The 21,115-nt window shown below is 34.2% G+C and overlaps 2 protein-coding genes across 5 annotated transcripts in view; both read left to right on the top strand.

The window, feature by feature from the left end:
• Window positions 1-1,450, top strand: part of LOC131927568 (ADAM 17-like protease) — a 38,573-nt gene extending 37,123 nt beyond the window's left edge. For all 3 annotated transcript variants that reach the window (XM_059283280.1, XM_059283279.1, XM_059283281.1), the window contains exons 23-24: window positions 16-109; window positions 577-1,450. In XM_059283280.1, coding sequence (XP_059139263.1) covers window positions 16-94 — 79 coding nt within the window. In that variant the 3' untranslated portion in view covers window positions 95-109; window positions 577-1,450. The remainder of the gene's footprint in view (window positions 1-15; window positions 110-576) is intronic.
• Window positions 1,451-4,227: 2,777 nt separating this feature from the next.
• On the top strand, window positions 4,228-15,119 carry LOC131927564 (lupus La protein). Of its 2 annotated transcripts, none has more exons than XM_059283273.1 (13): window positions 4,228-4,356; window positions 11,060-11,149; window positions 11,236-11,305; window positions 11,423-11,529; window positions 11,833-11,934; window positions 12,031-12,245; window positions 12,424-12,492; window positions 12,640-12,682; window positions 12,770-12,910; window positions 13,429-13,546; window positions 13,657-13,802; window positions 13,892-13,955; window positions 14,673-15,119. In XM_059283273.1, the coding sequence occupies exons 2-13, from the start codon at window positions 11,069-11,071 to the stop codon at window positions 14,702-14,704; spliced, it is 1,188 nt and encodes a 395-aa protein (XP_059139256.1). In that variant the 5' UTR covers window positions 4,228-4,356; window positions 11,060-11,068; the 3' UTR covers window positions 14,705-15,119. The 2 variants fall into 2 exon arrangements, with proteins under 2 accessions (XP_059139256.1, XP_059139257.1); XM_059283274.1 differs by having other exon boundaries at window positions 4,245-4,345.
• Window positions 15,120-21,115: the final 5,996 nt, after the last annotated feature.

Genomic DNA, 21,115 nt, shown 5'->3' with positions numbered 1-21,115 from the left:
ACCTTAATTCTTTAGTATATCTGATGAGCCCTCTACCAAGACAGGAGCACCTAAGCATATTGAATTTCAGATTGATGATACTTCAGTTTATTAGAATCTGAAGTACAAGGTAGGCCTATGCATGTGTTTAGAAAAGATAGTGGTTACTTTTAGTGAAACTCATTTTGCACAAAGCTATATATTTAATTTGTTTATTTCTATTTGTTCCATGTTTATTTTACACATGTTCTTTTTCTATGTAAAATTTGTATACTTGATATGTGAAAGTTTGTATTGAATTCTCTGTTAAATTTTACTCAGATAGATAGGTTTTTCAATTTTCTTTAGCGTGATATCTTTGAAAATGCACTTTTGAAAACATTATGAAAAGTTTCACTTAAACAGTGTACAAATTAGAAAAGAAAAGTAAACTTTTTTATATTTAGTTATTTGAATTTTTAAAATTCAATACTTTATGATACAAATGCTCACACATTTTTTTTTTTTATTTACCTAATTGTCATTGAACTTCTACTACTACTACTAGTCCTACTGTAATCCTCTGTTGTTTTATTTATTTATTTTTTGTCTTTGAAGGTAACCCAAAGTTTGTTGTAACTAAGGACAACCAATTGCTAGATGTCTTAAAGGAAAAGTACAGCTTGCATAATGAAAGTTGGCTACCAAAAATTGTTGATGAGGATTTTAAACTTTCCCTCTTGAGTTAATACAGTGATGCCATTGTGGGTTCAAAGTTTATTTTAATGAGGTTGTTTATTTTCAGTGGTTTTATTTTTATTTATTTGCAGATCTGAATCTCTGTTTGATTCTTTTTGTTTAAAAAATAGTATTTTTAAAATTTGAAAATGCATTTTCAAAAAAATTGTATTTTATAGTTCTAGAATTGTTACCTGTCATAAGTGCACACACTTTAGTTGTTTTATTTTTGTGCCTAATTGTTGATCTCCTTTAGGCTTCAACCATTCCTACAACCTAGACTGTGTACAAATAGTTCTAATCACAGAACTAATGTTTAAATATGTAAAGGATAGACAAAAAATCATTACACCAGACAGTTTTTTCTCATTGTTGACACCATAAATGATTTTAGAAAATAGAAACTACAACTTTGTTTATATTAACCTTGTTGTTACCTTTGCTTCTATTTATAAATTAAACTGCTTTGTGATGTTAATTTAACATGTTGTTTGGTGCTTATGATATTTCTATTTGAAATTTGATTCAAACTTTGGACTAATAAATTTTATTTTGATCAAAAGAATAAGCATTATTTTTTATTGAGATAATCTGTTTGAATATGACTATTAGAATGGACCATAGTGTAATGAATGAGTTTGAGAGTATGAGTGTAGTGGAATGTGTTTAATAAAGATGTTGAGGGTTTGAGAGTATGTGTGTAGTGTGATTAATAAAAGATTCTGAATGCGTGACAAAAGTAAATGATGTGACGTAGGAGAGTATGTGCTGGTTGTTAGGAGATAGATCTAGTGGAAGTCAATCTTAGTCTTGTTGTGTTAGGAACTAGAAGTCTTCGTCCTGTGTCTGTCGTCTCGATTTAGTTGTGTAAAGTTTATGGAATAAAATATAATAATGAAGAACTCCGCCCTGTCTTATTTCTGTATTGGATCGTCGTACCTTGTCTAAGGCCCATTCACAACACTATTGACTGAATAAAAATAGAAGAAACAAGGCCTAGTGGTCTGATGCAAGTTTACTCTTTTGCTACACAGATTAGGGCTTAGGGTAACATACTTCTTTGTTTTTTACCAGTAAACAAGTATCCCTTAGATAACTGGTCATCTACTATCTATCCACATTAGCGAACTAATACACATGTATAAATTAGGCTAGGCATAATCAGACAAAATAAATTGAATTTCCACATGTCTTAAATTAGGTTTTTTTTTAAAACAAGAAATTATTATAATCAAATGATGGCGCTGGATAGCACACGATGGATTGACTTAAAAAGTCCCCAGGTAGATCTGACTTGTCAGCAACCCATCAAGGAGTAAGCTCCAAAATCGAATAATTCTACCGTCCACTGTTCTTGTGTGGCCAAAGTCTATTGAAGCCACCTTATCCAGAAAGAAAAGCAGGCTGAAGTCATAGTCCACTACTGTTTTAAATAAGAAATTTTGAGTAAAAACTGACTATCCTAACTTTTATGAATGGTTTAGATAGGATTTTATAATAGCTAATTTGTGGATGTGCTTCGAAAGGGGAGGGGCAGTACCTAAAAGAAACTCTGGTCAACTTTATTTAAAACGAATTACTAAAAAGTGGAAAATAAAACAAAACAAAAAAATTTAAAAATTCATGAGAAATTCAGAATTTAAATTACAAGTCCACCTCGATCGACTTTCTGTGACATATCGCCGGTTCCAAGAACAGTGTTTCTTTCTTTTTATCCCGGGGGGGGGGGGGGCGGACGCTAGTAAAAGTATGTTTACTACATAAATTCCATCTCGTTCGGCACAGCTTCCCCCCCCCCCCCCCCGAAGAGATGCCTGGAAGATACTCTGATAAAGAATTAAGGAGAGTTGGGCGTAGGGTGGACGGGAACAGGCCATTACCCCCCCCCCCCCGGAGTAAATACCCCCCGTCAATTACCCCCTGTCATTTACCCCCCCCCCCCCGGACACGGTTAGGGCTAGGTTTATGGTTATGGCTAGGGTTAGGCTTAAACCAATGTCTAGCGTTGGTTTTGTGTTAAGTTTTAAGCTGAATGGATGCTTAGGTTTTGGTCTTTTTCTTAATGTTAGGATTAATGTAATATATAAGTATAGAATTTGAGTTAGAGTTAGGATTCTAACATGAGGGGCGGGGGTTAATTTCTCCAGGGGTGTAATTGACAAGGGGTAATTGCTCCGGGGGGTAAATACGGGGGGGGGGGGGGATAATTGAGGGTGTTAATGTCCTGTAGCCAGGGTTGACAACCCTAACCCCATGAAACTACAACCTGCTACATAAAACGCTCGCATTACCCAAACAAGAGTTTGGGGAGGAAGAAGCCTCTGTAGCAGGCCATATAGCGCTTATGGCTTGTGCTAGAATGACTGATGCAAAACACAGAATTAGGCAGTTGACACTCTGGGTGGGGTTAGAAGTCACATTGTGTTGCTGGGGAACATGTTTTAATTATATAAAAAAAATAATTAATTTAATTAATATTATGTATGTTCACTGATTGCCATAATCTTCTGGTTTAATGTTGATTATTTTGCAGAGGTCTCGAGAAATTATATTTTTATTCTGTGGCGTCAGTAAGGTAGGTGTTACCCGGTGCGGTAACGCAGAGCGTGGCGACGGGGGGCGGGTGGGCACATATGTCCCCGGGCGCCGACCCTAGGGGCGCCAAAGCGGGTTGGAAACAAATTAAAAGGTCGTTTGAGCTGCAGTTTTGAATTATAAATATAAAAAAAATGTATGGGGAGGTGGCGCCAAATTGAAAGTTTGTCGCCGGGCGCCGAGAGTGGTCGCTACGCCTCTGCAGTAACGTATAGTATAGTACTATTATTAGTATAGTACTAATCCAAATACACTAAGTTTTCGTTGCTATATAAAATTGATTTTTTAAATGGCGGCTTCGGGTGCGGTTTTCATCCATGACCATGTCCCTTGTTGTAACTATTCGTACCACAGCCCCATGGAATTTTAGCAAGGAAATGATGTTGATAGTGATATAAAAGGCATCACTACTAATTGATTTCAGTTTAATGAAAATTTGATGGCTAGATTGCACTTCTACAGTAGCTTTGTTACTTTTTGCCCCGTGACTTATTGTGTCAACCTGCTCCAGCACGGGACAAGAAGTAACAACATAAACCAGAGCAAATTTTTCATCTGTATGTCTATCTTAAAAAATTAAAAAGATTAAGTTCATTTTACTTGTTCAATTTATTGTTTAAATGTATGCGTTGCCTCTTCTTCAGTCTTATTAGTATTGATTTACTCTAAATGGGTCAAATATTATTATATTACAAATAGACAGAATTGTGACTCAAAGCCCCGCCTTCACCTACTTCAAGTTGACTGTTTTTATATATCTCTAGATTTATTTTAATATCTAGATCTAGACATAGTGATTTTAAAAATGGTTTAGAAAAAAGACAGCTAAATTAATTGTTTAGCTAAACAAAGTTCCCAAATGTCCTAATAGATCTAGATCTGGCTTCATATTGAGATTCACTTGTCGGTTTTTTTAGTTGCATTGCTACATTTAGACTTACCGCGATGCTAAGCTTTAAAACTTTAAGAAGCGTGGTGTAATAGCAGAAGTGGATTGTACGAGCTGTTGACGACGTTGATTTGGTAGATGATCAGATCTAGATTTAGAATCTAGGTACATTTAAGGTACATTTATCAGTATTTTAAAATAAAAATTAAATATTTAGGAGTCAAAGTTGGATTGACTATAAATTTAAATTTATTAGAGTAGAATTAGAATCTAGAAATCTAGTTTTGTTTGGTAAAGTTTTAGGTACGTAAAATCGCCGGTAATCTATCGTTTTGGGTACGTAAAATCGCCCGCGATTTGTAATGTGAAAAACAGGTGACTCCTTAAATTTTAATAATTATTTCACATTTTGAGGAGGATTTATGTTTTAAAAAATTCAAAAATGTTTCCTTGATTCATTTATGTACCTGTTTTTAAACAATTGAATTAAAACTTTTCCGTAATAAATGAAGACTAGCGATGTTTCCAACAGATGCAACCATGCTCATTTACTATAGCAGCCATCTTGTCTAAGTTTTATTTTTATAAGCTTTTAGCGCCAGATTCAGGGGGAAGCCACTCTATTTTACAAATGGCTGCTGTTTATATAGCAAATCTTGCTCTCAGACACTGCTGTTTAAAGTTAATTTCTGGCCTATAGGGTAAAGGAGGGCGTTAAGAGCCACACTTTTTAGCACCTGTACATTTTTAAAGATTTCTACTAATCTAAGAATTTTTTAGTATTGAAAATATGGCAAAATTAATCTAACATATCTTACACAATATAAAAATAATAACAAATTCTATTAAATATACTTTAAATGGGTTTAATTGAACATTTATTGTCATACCCCCAAAATCAGCATTTGGGGCGAAAGGAGCCGGGCAGTGGGGCAATAAGTATTATCTCCTAGTTTAGACTAACTCTGCAATAAAAATAATTAATTTCTAACCCCAAAATAGTTAATGCTGTGTACACACACTTTAACTGATACTAGCTATCACTAGGCCCCAATGGGCCCAGTCTACAATTGATACATTTGCAGGTGTACATACTACATAGGGCCTAAAGTCTAGTAGTTTACAGTAGGCACATTAGTATGCCTAGTGTGTAGCTAGTATACTAGTGTGTAGCTGTCCAGAGTTAACATTCTTGTATGTAAAAAGGGGTGGTACTAACTAATCTGCCTTAATGCTTTCCACTGATAAGCCATGTGTGCTTTACATAACATTACATGGAGGTGAGAAATGTTGAGGGGAGAGCAGTGGTACTGGTTTCCCCTTTGTTCTCCTTGCTGGACCCTGAGGGCCATAAATTACATAAGGAGATGCTATCTCTGGTTGGCTGAGATCTAAGAACTAAGTCCATGCTACCTACAAAGAGATAAGTTTTATGGTGGGTTAGATACAGGTGGGGGCTGGGTATCATGGGGGTGAGAAATTGTGAGGGGAGAGCAGTGGTACTGGTTTCCCCTTTTTTTCTCCTTGCTGGACCCTGAGGGCCATACATTACATAAGGATATGCTATCTCTGGTTGGCTGAGATCTAAGAACTTAGTCCCTGTTACCTACAAAGAGATGAAGTTTTATGGTGGGTTTGATACAGGTGGGGTCTGGCTATCATGGAGGTGAGAAATTGTGAGGGGAGAGCAGTGGTACTCATTCCTCTTTGGTCTCCACCCTGCTAGACCATGAAGGTCATATATTACATAACATGCCACCCCAGATTGTCTGAGATCTGTAACTGTAATCCATGTTACCTACAAAGAGATGAAGTTTAATGGTGGGCCAGAAACTGGTGGGGGCTGGGTATCATGGGGGTAAGAAATTGTAAGGGGGGAGCAGTGGTATTAATGTGTCTGTTTACTTCCCTGCTGGACCATGAGGGTCATAAATTACATAACATACCACCCCAGATTGGCTGAGACCTAAGAACATTTATTCCTGTTACCTACAAAGAGATTTGAAGTTTTATGGTTGGTTAGAAACAGGTGGGGGCTGAGTCGGCTGTATTGCCCCTTAGGGGTAATAAGTACAAGTACCATTTTAAAAATTACATTGCTAACATCAGATGGCTGAATTTTTACTTTTTAGCAGGTTAGAATTGTATTTCTATCATTTAGACACAAGTCTGTTTAACAATTAATACATTTTGTGTTAACTATTCCTATACCAGTGTCATATTCAGTGGTCTAATAAATGAGAAACTCGCACATAGGGTTTTAAGAGCCACATAACAGTATCTGTTATAACTTTTCTAAACAGGCAAGCTAGTGGACAAAATTAATGTATTCATGTAGATTTAGTTATTATCTAACAAATAAAACCATTATGGTAATGATCAGTCAAGTTTTACTCTGATAATGATAAAAACTTTATAGCATGGTAAAATGGGACAAATGTCGGCCATTTTGTTTTGGCACCAATAATCACTGTGCAAAAAAAATTCACCAAAATAAAACTATTCTAGCCATAGCTATAAAAATAGTGTTAAAATGTACAACAACCAATGCTCTAATATAGGAACAAAGAATGGGCTTGAAAAACTTATTTGGTTTATTACAAAGTGAAGTTTCCCAAGATATGTCTATTTGGAAAAAAAGTTCACAAAATGGTTTTATGGAGATGAGAAATTTTAGGGAAAGAGCAGTGGGATTAAATCCTGTCTCATCCTCTCCCTATTGGACCAAGTGGGTCATAAATTACATAAAATGAATCCTCTGTTTCTCTGTTATCAAAGAACAGCAGTGGTTGTTACCTCACTAGTAGATTAGCAGTGTAATTGGGGGTTTTGTGGGGGTGGGGTGTTGATTGGGGCTTAATACCACACGGCTCTTAACGCCCTCCTTTACCCTATCGATATATTTAGCCATTGATTTGGGTTTATTATTCATTTATCTATAATATTTGACACAAAAGTATGACAATATACTTCTATTACAGCCTTGACAATGAGGTAACGTTTTCGTACATAAATAGCCGCGGGCGATTTTACGTACCCAAAACGATAGATTACCATCGCCCGCGACTAGTAATGTGAAAAACAGGTGACTCCTTACATTTTAATAATTATTTCACATTTTGAGGAGGATTTATGTTTTGAAAAATACAAAAATGTTTCCTTGTTTCATTCATGTACCTGTTTTTAAACAATTGAATTAAAACTTTTCAGTAATAAATGAACACCAGCGATGTTTCCAACAGATGCAACCATGCTCATTTACTATAGCAGCCATCTTGTTAAAGTTTTATTTTTATAGACATATAGCGCAAGATTCAGGCGGAAGTCACTCTATTTTACAAATGGCTGCTGTTTATATAGGAAATCTTGCTTGCAGACACTGCTGTTTAAAGTTAATTTCTGGCCTATATTGATATATTTAGCCATTGATTTAGGTTTATTATTCATTTATCTATAATATTTGACACAAACATATGACAAAATACTTCTATTACAGCCTTGACAATGAGGTAACGTTTTCATACATTAATAGCCGCGGGCGATTTTACGTACCCAAAACGATAGATTACCTTTTGTTTTTATTGTTTTGACTCATTTCATTATCAATATGGCAGGAAACAGATTCAACTCTCAAACATCTACTTTTAGGGTCGATTTTCGCCAATTTTCAAAGTAACAAATATTGACATATTATATATCAATTTTGTTGCTTAACAATCGAGGAAATCAAAAATATAAAAATTAATAGCACTAGACATTTACATCACGTTCAAAATTTAGATTAACCACACTCACTCAAATGACATTTTTTTTACATCTATGTAGATCTAGTAAGGTCTAAAATCCACGAAATTCACAAAATTAACAATATAATTACACAGAAATGTCACTTAGGCATAAATTTATTTGTAATTATGTCAAACTTTACAAAATATACCAGTTTATAGCTTTTTTCTATAATTATTCTTGAAAAAAAAACCGACCGCTATCCCCTTTAAAAAATGTTCAAAATTCTGGCTTTTAAAAACACTCTGGGGAAGAAAAAAATAACAGAGTTAAATATAGAAGGTCTATATAAAAAATATTATTAGTAAAATATGTCTTTATGCCAATTTTTATTATAGTTGCAGCATTTACATGGCTAATTATAATTGTTTAGTACTTTATAAATTAATTTAAAGTTACGACTGTCTGTGGCCTCATTCAAATAGTGTGGTGTCAGTGAACAGGGTGTTAATTAGGGCCTGATACGATTTCATTAGAATTGGTAATGAACAGAATGTATCATTAGAACTGGCCTATAAAAACAATGTTGATGATAGATGCAGTAGTTTTAATGCTACTTATAATAGATCAAAATGACAAACATAATTAAAACCTAAGAATCTGGAAGCGGTGACCTCATTTTACTGACACGTTTGTCAAATAGTTAGTAAAATCGATCTAGATCTAGAATCTACGTAATTTTGAAAATACGCTAGATCTAGAAGCAAAATCACTTTTAAAAACTAAAGTTAGTGATTAGTTCTGTAATGAAATTGAAATCCACAGCTAATATGTAAGTATCTTTTGATTTAAAAAAAAATACGCGTAGTTCTAAGAAAAAAAATTTCTACGGTGTACTCGATCCCTATCCCAAAACGTACCAGCCATATCGCATGCGTATTCAGCTACTCAGCTGCTTATCAAATCTTCGAATTTTAAATTTATATAATAAAAGTAGGTCACCCTACAAAAAAGAGTACAATGGCTCCCGTTTTCACGACAGCCGTCACTCGATTCATAATTTACAGAGTTATAAAGTTCTACTTTCTTTTGGCTATAGATTTGAAGAAATTTAAATTTGTTATTTCTCATGTGTTCCAACACTTGTACCTAATTTTAATAAACATTAGATTAGTAAGGACTCGATTCTTTTTAGGATTAGCCCTCGACACTATACAGACTATTGCGAAGAAACAGACTCGCGCGAATGTCGTGCGTAAGCTGGTTCAGTGGGCGAAGATTAGAACCCAATCAGACGGAAAATTTTTACTTTGAAATAATTACATTATCAATTAATTTCGATTTAAAACAAATGGCTTAAAGTCAAAAGTGAACTAAAATTTAAAAACTTTGTTATTCGCAGTGTACTCGAGATTCTCGTGTTTTAAAGATAAGTCTAGTTTTACTACGTGTGCGTGCATGGTGCGAATACCGATTTTCCGCGACAGAAAATCATTAAAAATAAAAAAAAAAGTATCTACGGCAAAATAATAATTATATTTTACAGAATTAAATAGATTTAACTTAACTGTTATTTAAATACATGCTTCGGAGTAAAAAAAATACAATTTTATATCCGTAAAAAATTAACTGAAATTCCCGCTTTCAGCGACGCCGATGTGTCGTAATTTTCGGCAGTCATTTTGTTCAAATTAAAGAAAAAACGCATTCAAATATACTTTTTTTTACTTTCATAATTTACAGCAATCATTTCTAATGGAAAATCCATAAAAAAATAATAGTTATTTTTACAAAATATTATTTCTTACCTTATTAGTGCAGTACACGTACTTTCCAAGTAGATCCATTCCGTCTAGATTTGCATACTTCGCATCCTTCGCCGCGGCACAAAATGTCATAAAAAACGAATTCCACAAAAATGTTGCTAACGAAGCTTGTAAAAACCTTGCTCTATTTATTAGTATAAACAAAATCCCCCAACGATGTCTGGTTAGAAAGTTTATGAACGGCGAAGACCGAATATGCATTTTGCGGTACCAATCTGTTTCCTGCCATATCATGTCATTTGGAGTGACACAGATGTCGATGAGAGGCCGTCACATTGGTTTTTTTTTTTTTGAGATACCCAACCTAAGTTTAATTTAACTTAAACCAAACCTCCTTATTATTATTATTTTGTGTTTATATTTAACTCATTGCAACAATCCTGCATGTTGGTTTAGAGTTTAGGAATTTACAGGCTGGGGAGACGTTTTGCTAGGGATTGCAGTGTCCTTTTGATTTGAATTCAACATGCACTGCAGCAGGATTTCAAGGCCTACTGACTTACTGTTCTTGTTTCTAGATCTAAATCTAGATCTATAACAATAACTGCTTGACACGAACAAAAAATAAAGTAATAGATTCTACTCCACAACCATAAATTTAACTGTAGGCCTAATGACATTTGTTATTTTCTATTCATAAGCTTAGAAACAAAAATATTCTTATTCTTTTTAGTCATGTCTACCTGCACGCAATTTTAAAGGGTTTTTTTTTTTCGAAATTTGCAAGCTTGTTTGCATATGGAGCCTATTTTATTTGTTCATTATGCAAATACAGCCTATACTATAGATACTGTGTTATTGTATGTTTGAATAAGATAGCCTACTTAAAATGTTGTTCCCATGCTACTACAGTCCGTCACATTCAGCCGCTGTCTTACATGTCACATTACTTGCCTCTAAAGCCTGTGAGATCACATCTCGCACCTTGAGACAAATTTGTCTGGCATTCCCCCTCCTTGCAGAATAAAGTAATGTTACTAATAGATTCTAGATCTAGGCCTAATTGACATCAAAAACTGAATATTTATTTAATAAACTTTTTTTTCTGTGAACACCACTTTTTTTACATTAACCTTGACATTTATGCTTAGCTATATAGGCTATATCTACAAGCTATTTTTTTGCTAAGCATTGATTGGTTCAAGTTTTACTACTAACCCAAAAGGACTTGCCAGTAAAGTCTAAAGTGTTCATAAACAATTGTTGAGAAATTTAATAGCTTAAGAATCAATATTATAAATGTTGCATGTGCAGTAAACTTAAGTGTTTTTTTGTTTTTTTTTTTTTCATCCTCAAAACTTTACTAGCCCAATTTCCTATCTTCCAGTTGAACAAAATGACAGATGTCAATACTAATGGTGATGGTGGTGATGCTGTTCCAAAAGTCCTTGCAGAAAAGATCATCAAGCAAATTGAGGTAAACTTGGTTAAACTGACTGAAGCTTGTTGAGTAAGCAAAATCTACTAACTTAAATTTTAATAGCTATTTCATTATTTTTTTAGTACTACTTTGGTGATGTGAATCTCATGAAAGACAAGTTTCTCAAAGAAAAAGTCCAAGAAGATGATGGTTGTATCCTTTCGAGGCATTTTATATGTCTGGCAGATTTTTGTGTGGTTCATTAATATGGAAATGATGTTCAAATGATTGTTTGCTTTTTTGTTGTTTTTTCTTAACCAAGTATTTCAGGGGTTACTATCAAGACACTCTTGACATTTAATCGTCTTAAACAACTTACAGAGGATCCAAAAGTCATTTTTGAAGCTCTGAAAAAGTCAACAAATCAGATTGTGGAGGTATTTATGCTTAATCCTCTGCTACCCAGGCATTCAAAGCATTTAAAAGTTAAAGCAAAATGCAGTTAATTGAAAAATAATCTTAAGTTCAGTACTTAAATTGTCTATATTATTTTTAAAATGTATTACATGTTTGTAGAAAATTAATAACATTTTTTTTTCTGGCTTCTTTCAAAATCTTGATACAAGCAAAAGTGTAAGGAAAATAAATAAATGTTGTAAATAATACATGTGTTTAAATTGTTATACTTGTGCTATTACTAATATTGCCCGATTTAAACATTTTACTATGTTAAAATCCAGGTGAATGAAGAAGGTGAAAAAATTCGCAGGAACCCATCAAAACCTTTACCAGGTGATACTAAAGAGAGACGTGATGAAATAACAGCAAGATCAATTTATGCTGTAAGTGGCATTACATATTACCACTGATATATTTCCATGGTTACTTTTCCATAGGTACTCTTATACTTGATTAAAACTGTCAATTGTATGTTTCAGAAAACATTTCCATTGGATGTTCAACTTGATGATCTAATGGTGTTTTTTGAGAAATATGGATCAGTTGAGAATATTTTCATGAAGAAGGACTTCCATAAAAAGACATTCAAAGGATCAGTATTTGTTCTATTTCACAATAAGGATGATGCTGAGAAATTTATTGCAGAAGAAAACACAAAATATAATGACACTGAAATTCTTGTCAAAATGTTTAAGTAAGTGTTGTATAAAAGATATTGTTTGTGGTATTATTCTGTATGAGTCTTTTTTTTTTTTTTTTTTTTTTTTTTTTTTTTTGCTCAGTCTATTTTGGTGCCTTTACCTTTGATTGTCTCTAGTTATCTTAGTTGACAGGTGTATGAAGTGGCTAATACATTGTTTATCTCATCTCAGGGCTGATTATTTTAAAGAGAAAGGCAGGAAAGGCAAAGGAAAGAAAGATGGTGATAATGCACAAAAAGGGTTGGTTATACTTTTGTATAAATTCATTTTTAAACAACCCTGGTTATTGCAAAAAAAGCAATGTTTTTATTAGACTATTTTTAAAAATGTGGTTTTCTTTTTTGTTTTCTGTTGTTTAATAAATGGAGGTTTTTTTTCCTATTTCAGAAAAGAAGAGCTTGAAAAAGAAAAGGAAGAGGAGGAGGAAGAAGTATGTCTTTTTTATTATTATATTCCTCCTGTTGTAATAATTAGTCATTGTTTGACATTAAGGTGCATTTTTTCCTTTGAATTTCAGAAAGCAAAACAACAAATGACCAGGAATGCAGTGTTGCACTTAAAGGGCATGGATCCAGAAACAACTAGAGAAGAGATCAAAAAGTTTTTCTCCCCACATGGAGATGTTGGCTGGGTTGACTTTGACAAAGGAGTCACAGAGGTAAGAATCAGTCAGCAGACTTCATTTTGGTTTGTGTAATTTTTATCAGCTCTAGTGTATATTTTTTTACTTTGTGGGTCGAGTTACCTAGTTCTAAGATTTATATTTGGAAATTGTATTGCCATTTATATCATCAGAATTACACATGTGGTAGAGGTGGGTATACAATTCTTAATTAAGTTTGTTATATACACACTCCTTAAAATGTTAATTTTTGTTTGAAGATTGTCACCAAGTTTCATTGAAATACTGAATATTGAACATAATATAAATAAATCGTGTTGAAAAGAAATAAAATAATTGTCAATTTTTTTTTAAAAATCCTTTCACATTAAGTTTCAGGGTTTAAAATTTTTGGTTTTAGAATCTGTTACATTTTTGGATAGATTTTCAGAATTCTCATAACAATTTAGTGACTTGCCTATATCATTTTCAAGTTTTTTTAATACAAAACCATCTTGCTTACTTGAACTTGTTAATGATCAATTTATCTAGCATTCAAAACATTTATTTTTAAGGGTTACCTTCGACTTAAGGAACCTAATAGTGCTGCTCCAACATTAGAAAAGGCAAAGGCTGCTGGTGAAGGAAAAATTGTTATTCATAATGCTGAACTAGAAGTTAGAGTTGTTGATGGTATGTTAGAAATTATTTCTTGTTGTTAATTTAAATTAAGTATTACTCCATACACAATTATCTTGCTGAAGAGTTTTATGCATGGTTTTATTATATATTTTTTTATGCAGGTGATGAAGAACTAGAGTACTGGAAGAAAATGTTCAAAGACATTGCTGAAAAACAGGACAAGAGAAAGAAGGGGGGTGGTGGTAGAGGAGGCAGAGGTGGTGGAAGAAATCAGAGGGGAGGAAGAAATAATAGAGGAGGACCTCAGGTAATTATTGTTATTCTAAATTTCTTTCTGTGTTATCTATTCATTTTTTAGTTGCTTCCATTTATATTTTTTAAATTTATCTTTGGCAGGGTAAACGAAGACAGAACAGAAAGAATGATGATGAAGAGGATGGTGACGCGGATGGTGACGAAGGTATTTTTACTTTCTTAAAAAATTAATACTTGAGCTATATTTGTAATTACTTAAGAACATTTTCTTTTAATGAACTTTTTCTACAATATTTTTAAAAATGTTAGCCATGTGGAAGAATCAATATTTTCAATAACCTTGATTATGTGTTAGTCTCTATTTAAAATGATCCTGGATATATTTTAAATAAAAATCAAAAACAATTTTTATGTAATTACATGATTTCAATAATTCTTTCAATACTGTAATCATTAGAAACAAGTTTTTTTATTTTTAATTAACTTTTTTTTTTCAATTTAGAACCATTCTTTGTAGTAAATTAATGTAAACTCCCTGTGAGATTCTGCTATTTTTTCTTCTCGAAATCACCTTTTTCTTTCCCATGAGCCAGGTTATTTCCAAAAATAAAGTAGTTATTTTGAAGAACTTTGTCTTTAAACAGGCATTTTTTTTATTGAAGATAACAATTTTCAATGTGATGTAGTACACCCTTATGTTCTGCTTGCATAAAATGCTAGTCTAATTTTATTTATGATCAGAATCAATTCATGAAGGTTGTTCATAATATACACATCATTATATTTATTTCTTAGGTAGCTTGATGTGCATGTGAAATATTAGCCTCATTTGTTCATAAAGTAATTTCACTTTAGGATGTAATAGCAATACATATGTGTAAAATATTTAAATTTAATGTGTCTGTTGTTTTTCCTATTGCAGGTCCAGAAGCCAAGTTACAAAAAACTGATTAGGTCTAGAATATCAGTGTGTGTGTGTATGGTTGTTTGAAAGTTATTTTAGTGATGGTTACAATTAAAACTTGTTTTATAATCTCATTAATTTCTTTTATGTACTTTGTAGTATTGTTGCATTCTTACCATTTTTTATATTTGAAATGATATAACTCAAGTGTTCAGTTATTGGAAATTTTGTTTTATTGTTGCTTTTGATTATATGTAGAGTTAATTTAAGATTTTACAGGAGGTTATCTTGTTTTTAATTTTAAACTTTTAAATTAATTACTGTTAACCTCTTTTAAGGATTTGTTTTTAAATTCTGACTACAAAGTGTTTTAAGAGGTTTTATGAGATAAAATTTTTGTAAATTCTTGTTTTACATTTCAATGCATTTTATGACCAGATGTTATTATGTACCAGTTTAAATATATTTTAAAAAATACTAAATGAATTATTTGTATTTTCCTTGTTCAAGATTATATATAGACCAAAATAGTTCCTTATTTAAGCAAGTAATTTAGGCTAATAGTCCTGGGAACCAAATCTACAATATCTACTATATGGCATGTTTTCAATAGTATCATATAGTTTTATTTGTGGATCAGGTTGAATGGCAAAAAGGTGAAATAGTACTCACTTGTATTTGTTGATACCTTGAGAGGTTTTGAAGTTGGTAGATACTTTCATTAATTCTAGAAAACATTGATCACACCATTCCTCTACAAGCTGTCTCAGAAACCAATAAAAAAAACTCCTCTACTGTATTAATTAGCAGATAAAATAAATTACTTCCAATAGGAGGAATCATTTGTTTAGACCATAAGAATGATTAGATAATTAATAATAGTTATAAGTATGTGTCATGTTACCAGAACACAACAGGTTCTTCTTTTATTAAATCTCTAGTTATGTCCTCATTATGTATGCCCCTGGCGTGGTAACTTTTTTTACAGTTGTAGGTAAAGTATCCCCCCTTCCAGTTTTACTTTTTGCATGTACTTCTGCTCGACGAAATCACATTACAGTAAATTTTTGTTGGTTTTAAAATACTGACTTGGGTGTTAACATACAAGTTTCACTTCCAACTTATTTTCTCAAATCTAGTATTTAACTGCGTGATTTATACCACTCACTTTAATGTATATACTTAAAAGACTGTTTCCTATATAAATTTATATGAAGTTGATGCAATCGAAGGATTCGCGTGATTTTTTTGGAAGTGTTATTTTTGTTTTTCCCTCCTTAAAATGACGTCACACTCGTAGGGGGGAGGTCCGTAATTTTGTGACGATGTGTGATGAGGGGGGGGGGTTCTGGGGTTGTAAAATTAAATATATTTTTACATATGATTATGAATGTATCATTTATTTTCTTAAGGTCTTTAAATAAATTAGCTACTACTGAATTAAATGAACGTTCCCCCATCCTGCAAACGTCCACAAAACTCAACTTCCTTATGTTTGGACGTCAACCTAAATCCGCCACCTACTGCAAGCGTCCACAAAACTCGAATTCTTTACCCGCCCCTTCCCCCCCTTCTATCCCGCATGGATGTCACAAAGGGATGTGGCTAGAGTTCGGGTCTAAGAATAGAGATTCATTTGGGGTTAAAAGGCTTTATAAAGTTTAGGGTGGGCGCTATGGAATATTGGCTAGTGTTGTTTTGTACATCCGACAGGGCCTTTTTCCAACGGGAAACTCAGTCGCCCAGAGGCGTAGCGACCCTTCCCGGCGCCCGGGGACAAACTTTCGATTTGCACCCTCCCTCGAACTTTTCATCTGCAACCCCCCCCCCCCCCCCTCAAACTTTTCATTTGCACCCCCCCTCGAACTTTTCATTTACACCCCCCTCCTCAAACTTTCAATTTGGCGCCCCCTAAGGTCGGCGCCCGGGGTCATATGTCGTCGTCCCGTCGTCGCCCCCCCCCCCCCCCCCTCACGTTTTGAACAAGCTTTAGATATATAGGCAAACAAAAAAGACAGGCCGAAGAAAAGATGGGAAGCTATTATCAGACGTCTTCAACACTCGAAAATGGACACGAGACAAACTGAGATAGAATGCATAAAACTGACAGCAGTTTTATTTTAGCATGTGCCAAATGCCTTTCTTAATTTCTATTTCTCTAAAGTAAGAGTTCGGCAAAACAAATGACTTGGAAAGCTACTTCAATTCTTAATCGGACAAGTTGGCTTAGAAATGAGTCCGAATTCGGCAAAGACAACTTATTAATACCATCTGCATGGGCAGCACCATTCGTACATTTGCTAAGGGGTCATCCATAAATGACGTCACGCTTTTTTGACGATTTTTACCTCCCCCCCCCCCCTCCGTCACACGTCGTCACAAAAAGCCAGACCCCCCCCCTAAAATGACAGCACACCTCAACCTACAACCCCCCTCAAAATTGCTGTTGAACTTTTTTTAAACATCGATATTTTTCCAAAATCTTGTCTAAACTATTACAATTTATTAAAACAGTTCTCTAAAACGCGAAATAAAGTCTAAAATTCGTTTTCTAACATTGCTTTTGTATAATGCAAAAATGTGACGTCGCAACATCTGAACCCCCCCCCCTTCCCCCTCATACGAGTGTGACGTCATTTATGGATGACCCCCACATCCCAGTGATGAACGGATATGTCATGATTTCGGGACATTGACAGCGGGTTGACCAGTCTATGTTTGAAATGATTCTTGATTCTGGCTATTTGCCGGCCAGTCCGCGGAATGGCTAGGGGTGACCGGCCGAAGTAAAAAATTGAAGCTCATGAGCATGTTTCTATACCGTTATGATCCCTAAATTGGGTCTTTATTAACTATTAATTAAAGTTAATGACAGAAACATTCAAATTATTTTATTTTTCTATATTTTTTAATCTTTATTATCATACGTGTCAACAAGATGAACTTTTATGACATTTAGAATTACATAAAAGATTGGTTTTTTTTTTTTTTTTTACACTTGGAGCGATTTGTTGTGTACAAGGCTGTGTAATACCGCGTTTACACTTACGACAATGTATACTATACATTTCTGGAACACAAAGCCCGCCAAAAATAAATTTTGTCTTGAAAAATTTGTTCACAGAACATGTATACTTTAGCGTTCACACTTACAGAACATGTTATAGAACATTTTATAGCATGACTTTTGACCCGGAGCGTCTGCTATATAGCCGCAATATAGGCCCAGTTAATTAAAATAAAAAGAAATCAAAGTAAAAAAAAAAGATAGTGGGCACACAGTTGTTTTTTTTTCAAAAGGAAAATTGTGTAGCCACGGTGCTTGCGATTCAACAATAAATTATCTAAAAATTAGAGAACTTGCAAGATTTTATAAATTTTATGCCAGCTACTAGAGCTAGACAGTTTTTATAAATATAATACTGTGTATAATACCACGGGTCGTAGACATTGCCCACCTGTTATTACCCCTCCCTCCCATCCCGCAGTACAATCACCCTTTCCCACCCCAACCCCATGGTAGCCATTTCCCCAGCTTCTTTAATTGCTAGTCTATTTCCTTCAGAAACAGCTTCCAATAAACAGGGCTAAATATTTGTTTGCTGAAAGTAAAGGTCCGATTTTCTCCAAAAACTTGCATCTGTCAAGTTCATTAAACGTATTGTGATCGTGTTATCACTATACTGAGTCTATTATTAAGAATAAAAGTAGATCTAGTTTTTATAGTAGGGCCTATGACATCCCCCCCACCCCAATTCGTTTCTTTATGTTAATTATGTCCCATTTTAAACCTAAATAATTAGCCAATAATGACTTTTTTATCTGCCTGTTTTTATAGTAAGTTGATTATGTGTGATCCCACGAGCACATTCTGGTGGGCCTAAAGATTTATTCATGTCAGACGGAAACTGAAAATATGTTGATACACTTAAAACAAAATATTGGTCAAGAAAAAAAATTGGATATACATTTGGTTCAATTATATTTTTAATTAATTAATATTTTCCTAATTAATACCTAAACTGGTTTTAAGGCAAAATTATAATGCTTAGACATTACATTATTTCATTAAAACGTGTTTGGAATTTAATTAAAGAAATAAAAAGAAATGATAAAAATGTAACTTTAGCAGGGCCTAGAGAAATTATAAATTATGAAATCGTGTGCTCAAAAACTCAAAATCATTAGAATCTATATTTAATTTTGCAATCAGCTGAGACCTATGATGCGCTTACTACTTTTGACGCATGTGCACTCATCTGAAAATTTAGAACAGGGGTCTCCAAACTACGGCCCGCGGGCCGGATGCGGCCCGCGATGTCCTCTCATCCGGCCCGCGGAGATCTTTTTGTCAACGGAAAAATCGTTCGTTGGTGATGGCTGAGGAACTTTGCCCAGAGAAATCAAAGACATGCCTGAAAGAAACTGGCCCACGAACTGAAATTTGATAGTTAATGCGGCCCTCGGACTGAAAAGTTTGGAGACCCCTGATTTAGAACATGTCCTATGTTTTCGCTCAGCGAGCGATGACAAAAACTTGACCCAGAACACACAAAGAGGCGTGGTTTTGTGCCCGGCGACTCAGAAGATGTTCCATATACTCGTAACATGTATAGTATACGATTTAGTAGGTCAAGTCTAGTAACATTGTCGCAAGTGTAAACGCGGTGTAACTGCAACGAGTGCAACTGCATTGGCCGCCGGTCAGTGATTGTGAAGGTGCGGTGGTTCGTAGTATTTTTTCCTCAGTGCCGACGGACGACAATGTAAGAATCAAGATTGAAAACTCACTTCTGAAATACAATTGTTTCAAAGCGCTATATTCCGTTCCTAGCTTGCAGGTAGCACCCTCGACAAATATTGCTACTGCAAGGATACTTCGGAGATCACCGCGACCTCTGTCAACATTTGATATACGGGTGCATACATTATCTCCAAGTTCAGCTTGTCTGAATTTTGCATTTGATTTTGTTCGTATCTTACCACATTGAGTTTGCAAGCTAGCTGACCTTTTGTTCGTGATTTCTTGTTTATTGTAACATCATCTGCAAAAAATGTTCCCTCCGTACTCTTCGTCTGCTTTATATTAGCTATTCCACAAACAGCATGGACATCGTTACGACAGGATCCACAAGAATTGATGCAGTACATTCTTTTTCACATACTACACGGTCTGGACTTTACGCCTTGACAGCAGGTTTGTTAGCTGAGGAAACCGTTGCAGTTATAGCATCCTCCATTTCTTGTTTAATGTTCTCAATATCTGCCTCTGTAACTAAGTTATCGACAGCTTCCCAGTTTTGCTGGCGACTGTTGAATTCCTTCATGAAAAGAATGGGTTTCCATTAATTGAATGAATTTGATGACACTCAGCCCAGCGGGCTGATTCGTCTGCATTAATGTCATCATCATGTTATAACAACCTGGATGGCATGTTCAACTAAACCTTGGCTATGCTTTGGTTCTTCGTGTTCAGGCCACATTTTCTTTAGTTCACGTCTAACTTGATTCGCAAATTATCCTCCATTATCTAATCGAAACACGCTTGAGGCAACAGGCAATGGTCGTGAAGATATACAGCTGGTAAGCAACGTTTGCTCTTTTGATTTTCAAAGCTTGCAGTGATATGAACTTGGTAAAATAATCCTGGCAACTAAGTTTAAAAATAAGGACCACTCGTATAGCAAAAAAAAAAATTTTTTTTTATCAAATAATGAAATAGATTCCACCATAAAACATTTGAAAATGTGTGACTTTTCACCCCAAGCATGTGACTTTTTGATCCCGCACTTGGGTAAAATGTCACAATTCTAAAGCACCATTTTGCAAGTATGTCATGGGCATACCGTGAATAGTTATTCCAAACGGCTCTGCATAGAGTTATCTGAAATGTGGAACTAGTATCTGGTGCATTGGCATTGTTAAAGGTTCACAATTCTTGTCTCCAAAACCTAAAAAGTTAAATTTGTGACTTTTCACCCATCCTCTCCTATATATATATATATATATATATATATATATATATATATATACATCAGTGGTCCTTATTTAACGGAAATTTGATTTTTCAACGAGGTACCACAAAAATTCCATTTGGTGAATACTATTCAGATGGGGTTATATTTAGGGGTCGCTACCAGGGACAGAAGACTTCGCATTTAAGGGGGAAGGCTCCGGTAAAAAAAACTTTTTTAATACTCGTTAGAAAACAGTTATTTCTTTACAGCTTTATTAAGATACATCCGCATATGCTTTTCCACTAAAAAATTTTTTTGAAAAAATCTTGGTAACTATGACAACGGCGGCCATCTTGAAAAATTAACCCCACCGTAGGTTTTCCACCATTCACAAAATATTACATTTTAAGCCCAATAAACAGTCAATTCATAATCTTCTTCCATATTTTGGGGCAATCAGCTAAAAATTTTAAGTGCATATCTTCAAACTAATTTTTTATGAAT

This window comes from Physella acuta, unplaced genomic scaffold (genome assembly GCF_028476545.2).
Source record: "Physella acuta isolate Inbredline_101_S28 unplaced genomic scaffold, ASM2847654v3 ptg001419l, whole genome shotgun sequence".
Lineage (NCBI taxonomy): Eukaryota > Metazoa > Mollusca > Gastropoda > Physidae > Physella > Physella acuta.
Note: the sequence above shows the minus strand (reverse complement) of the source record. Positions and strands in the feature narration are given on the sequence as shown.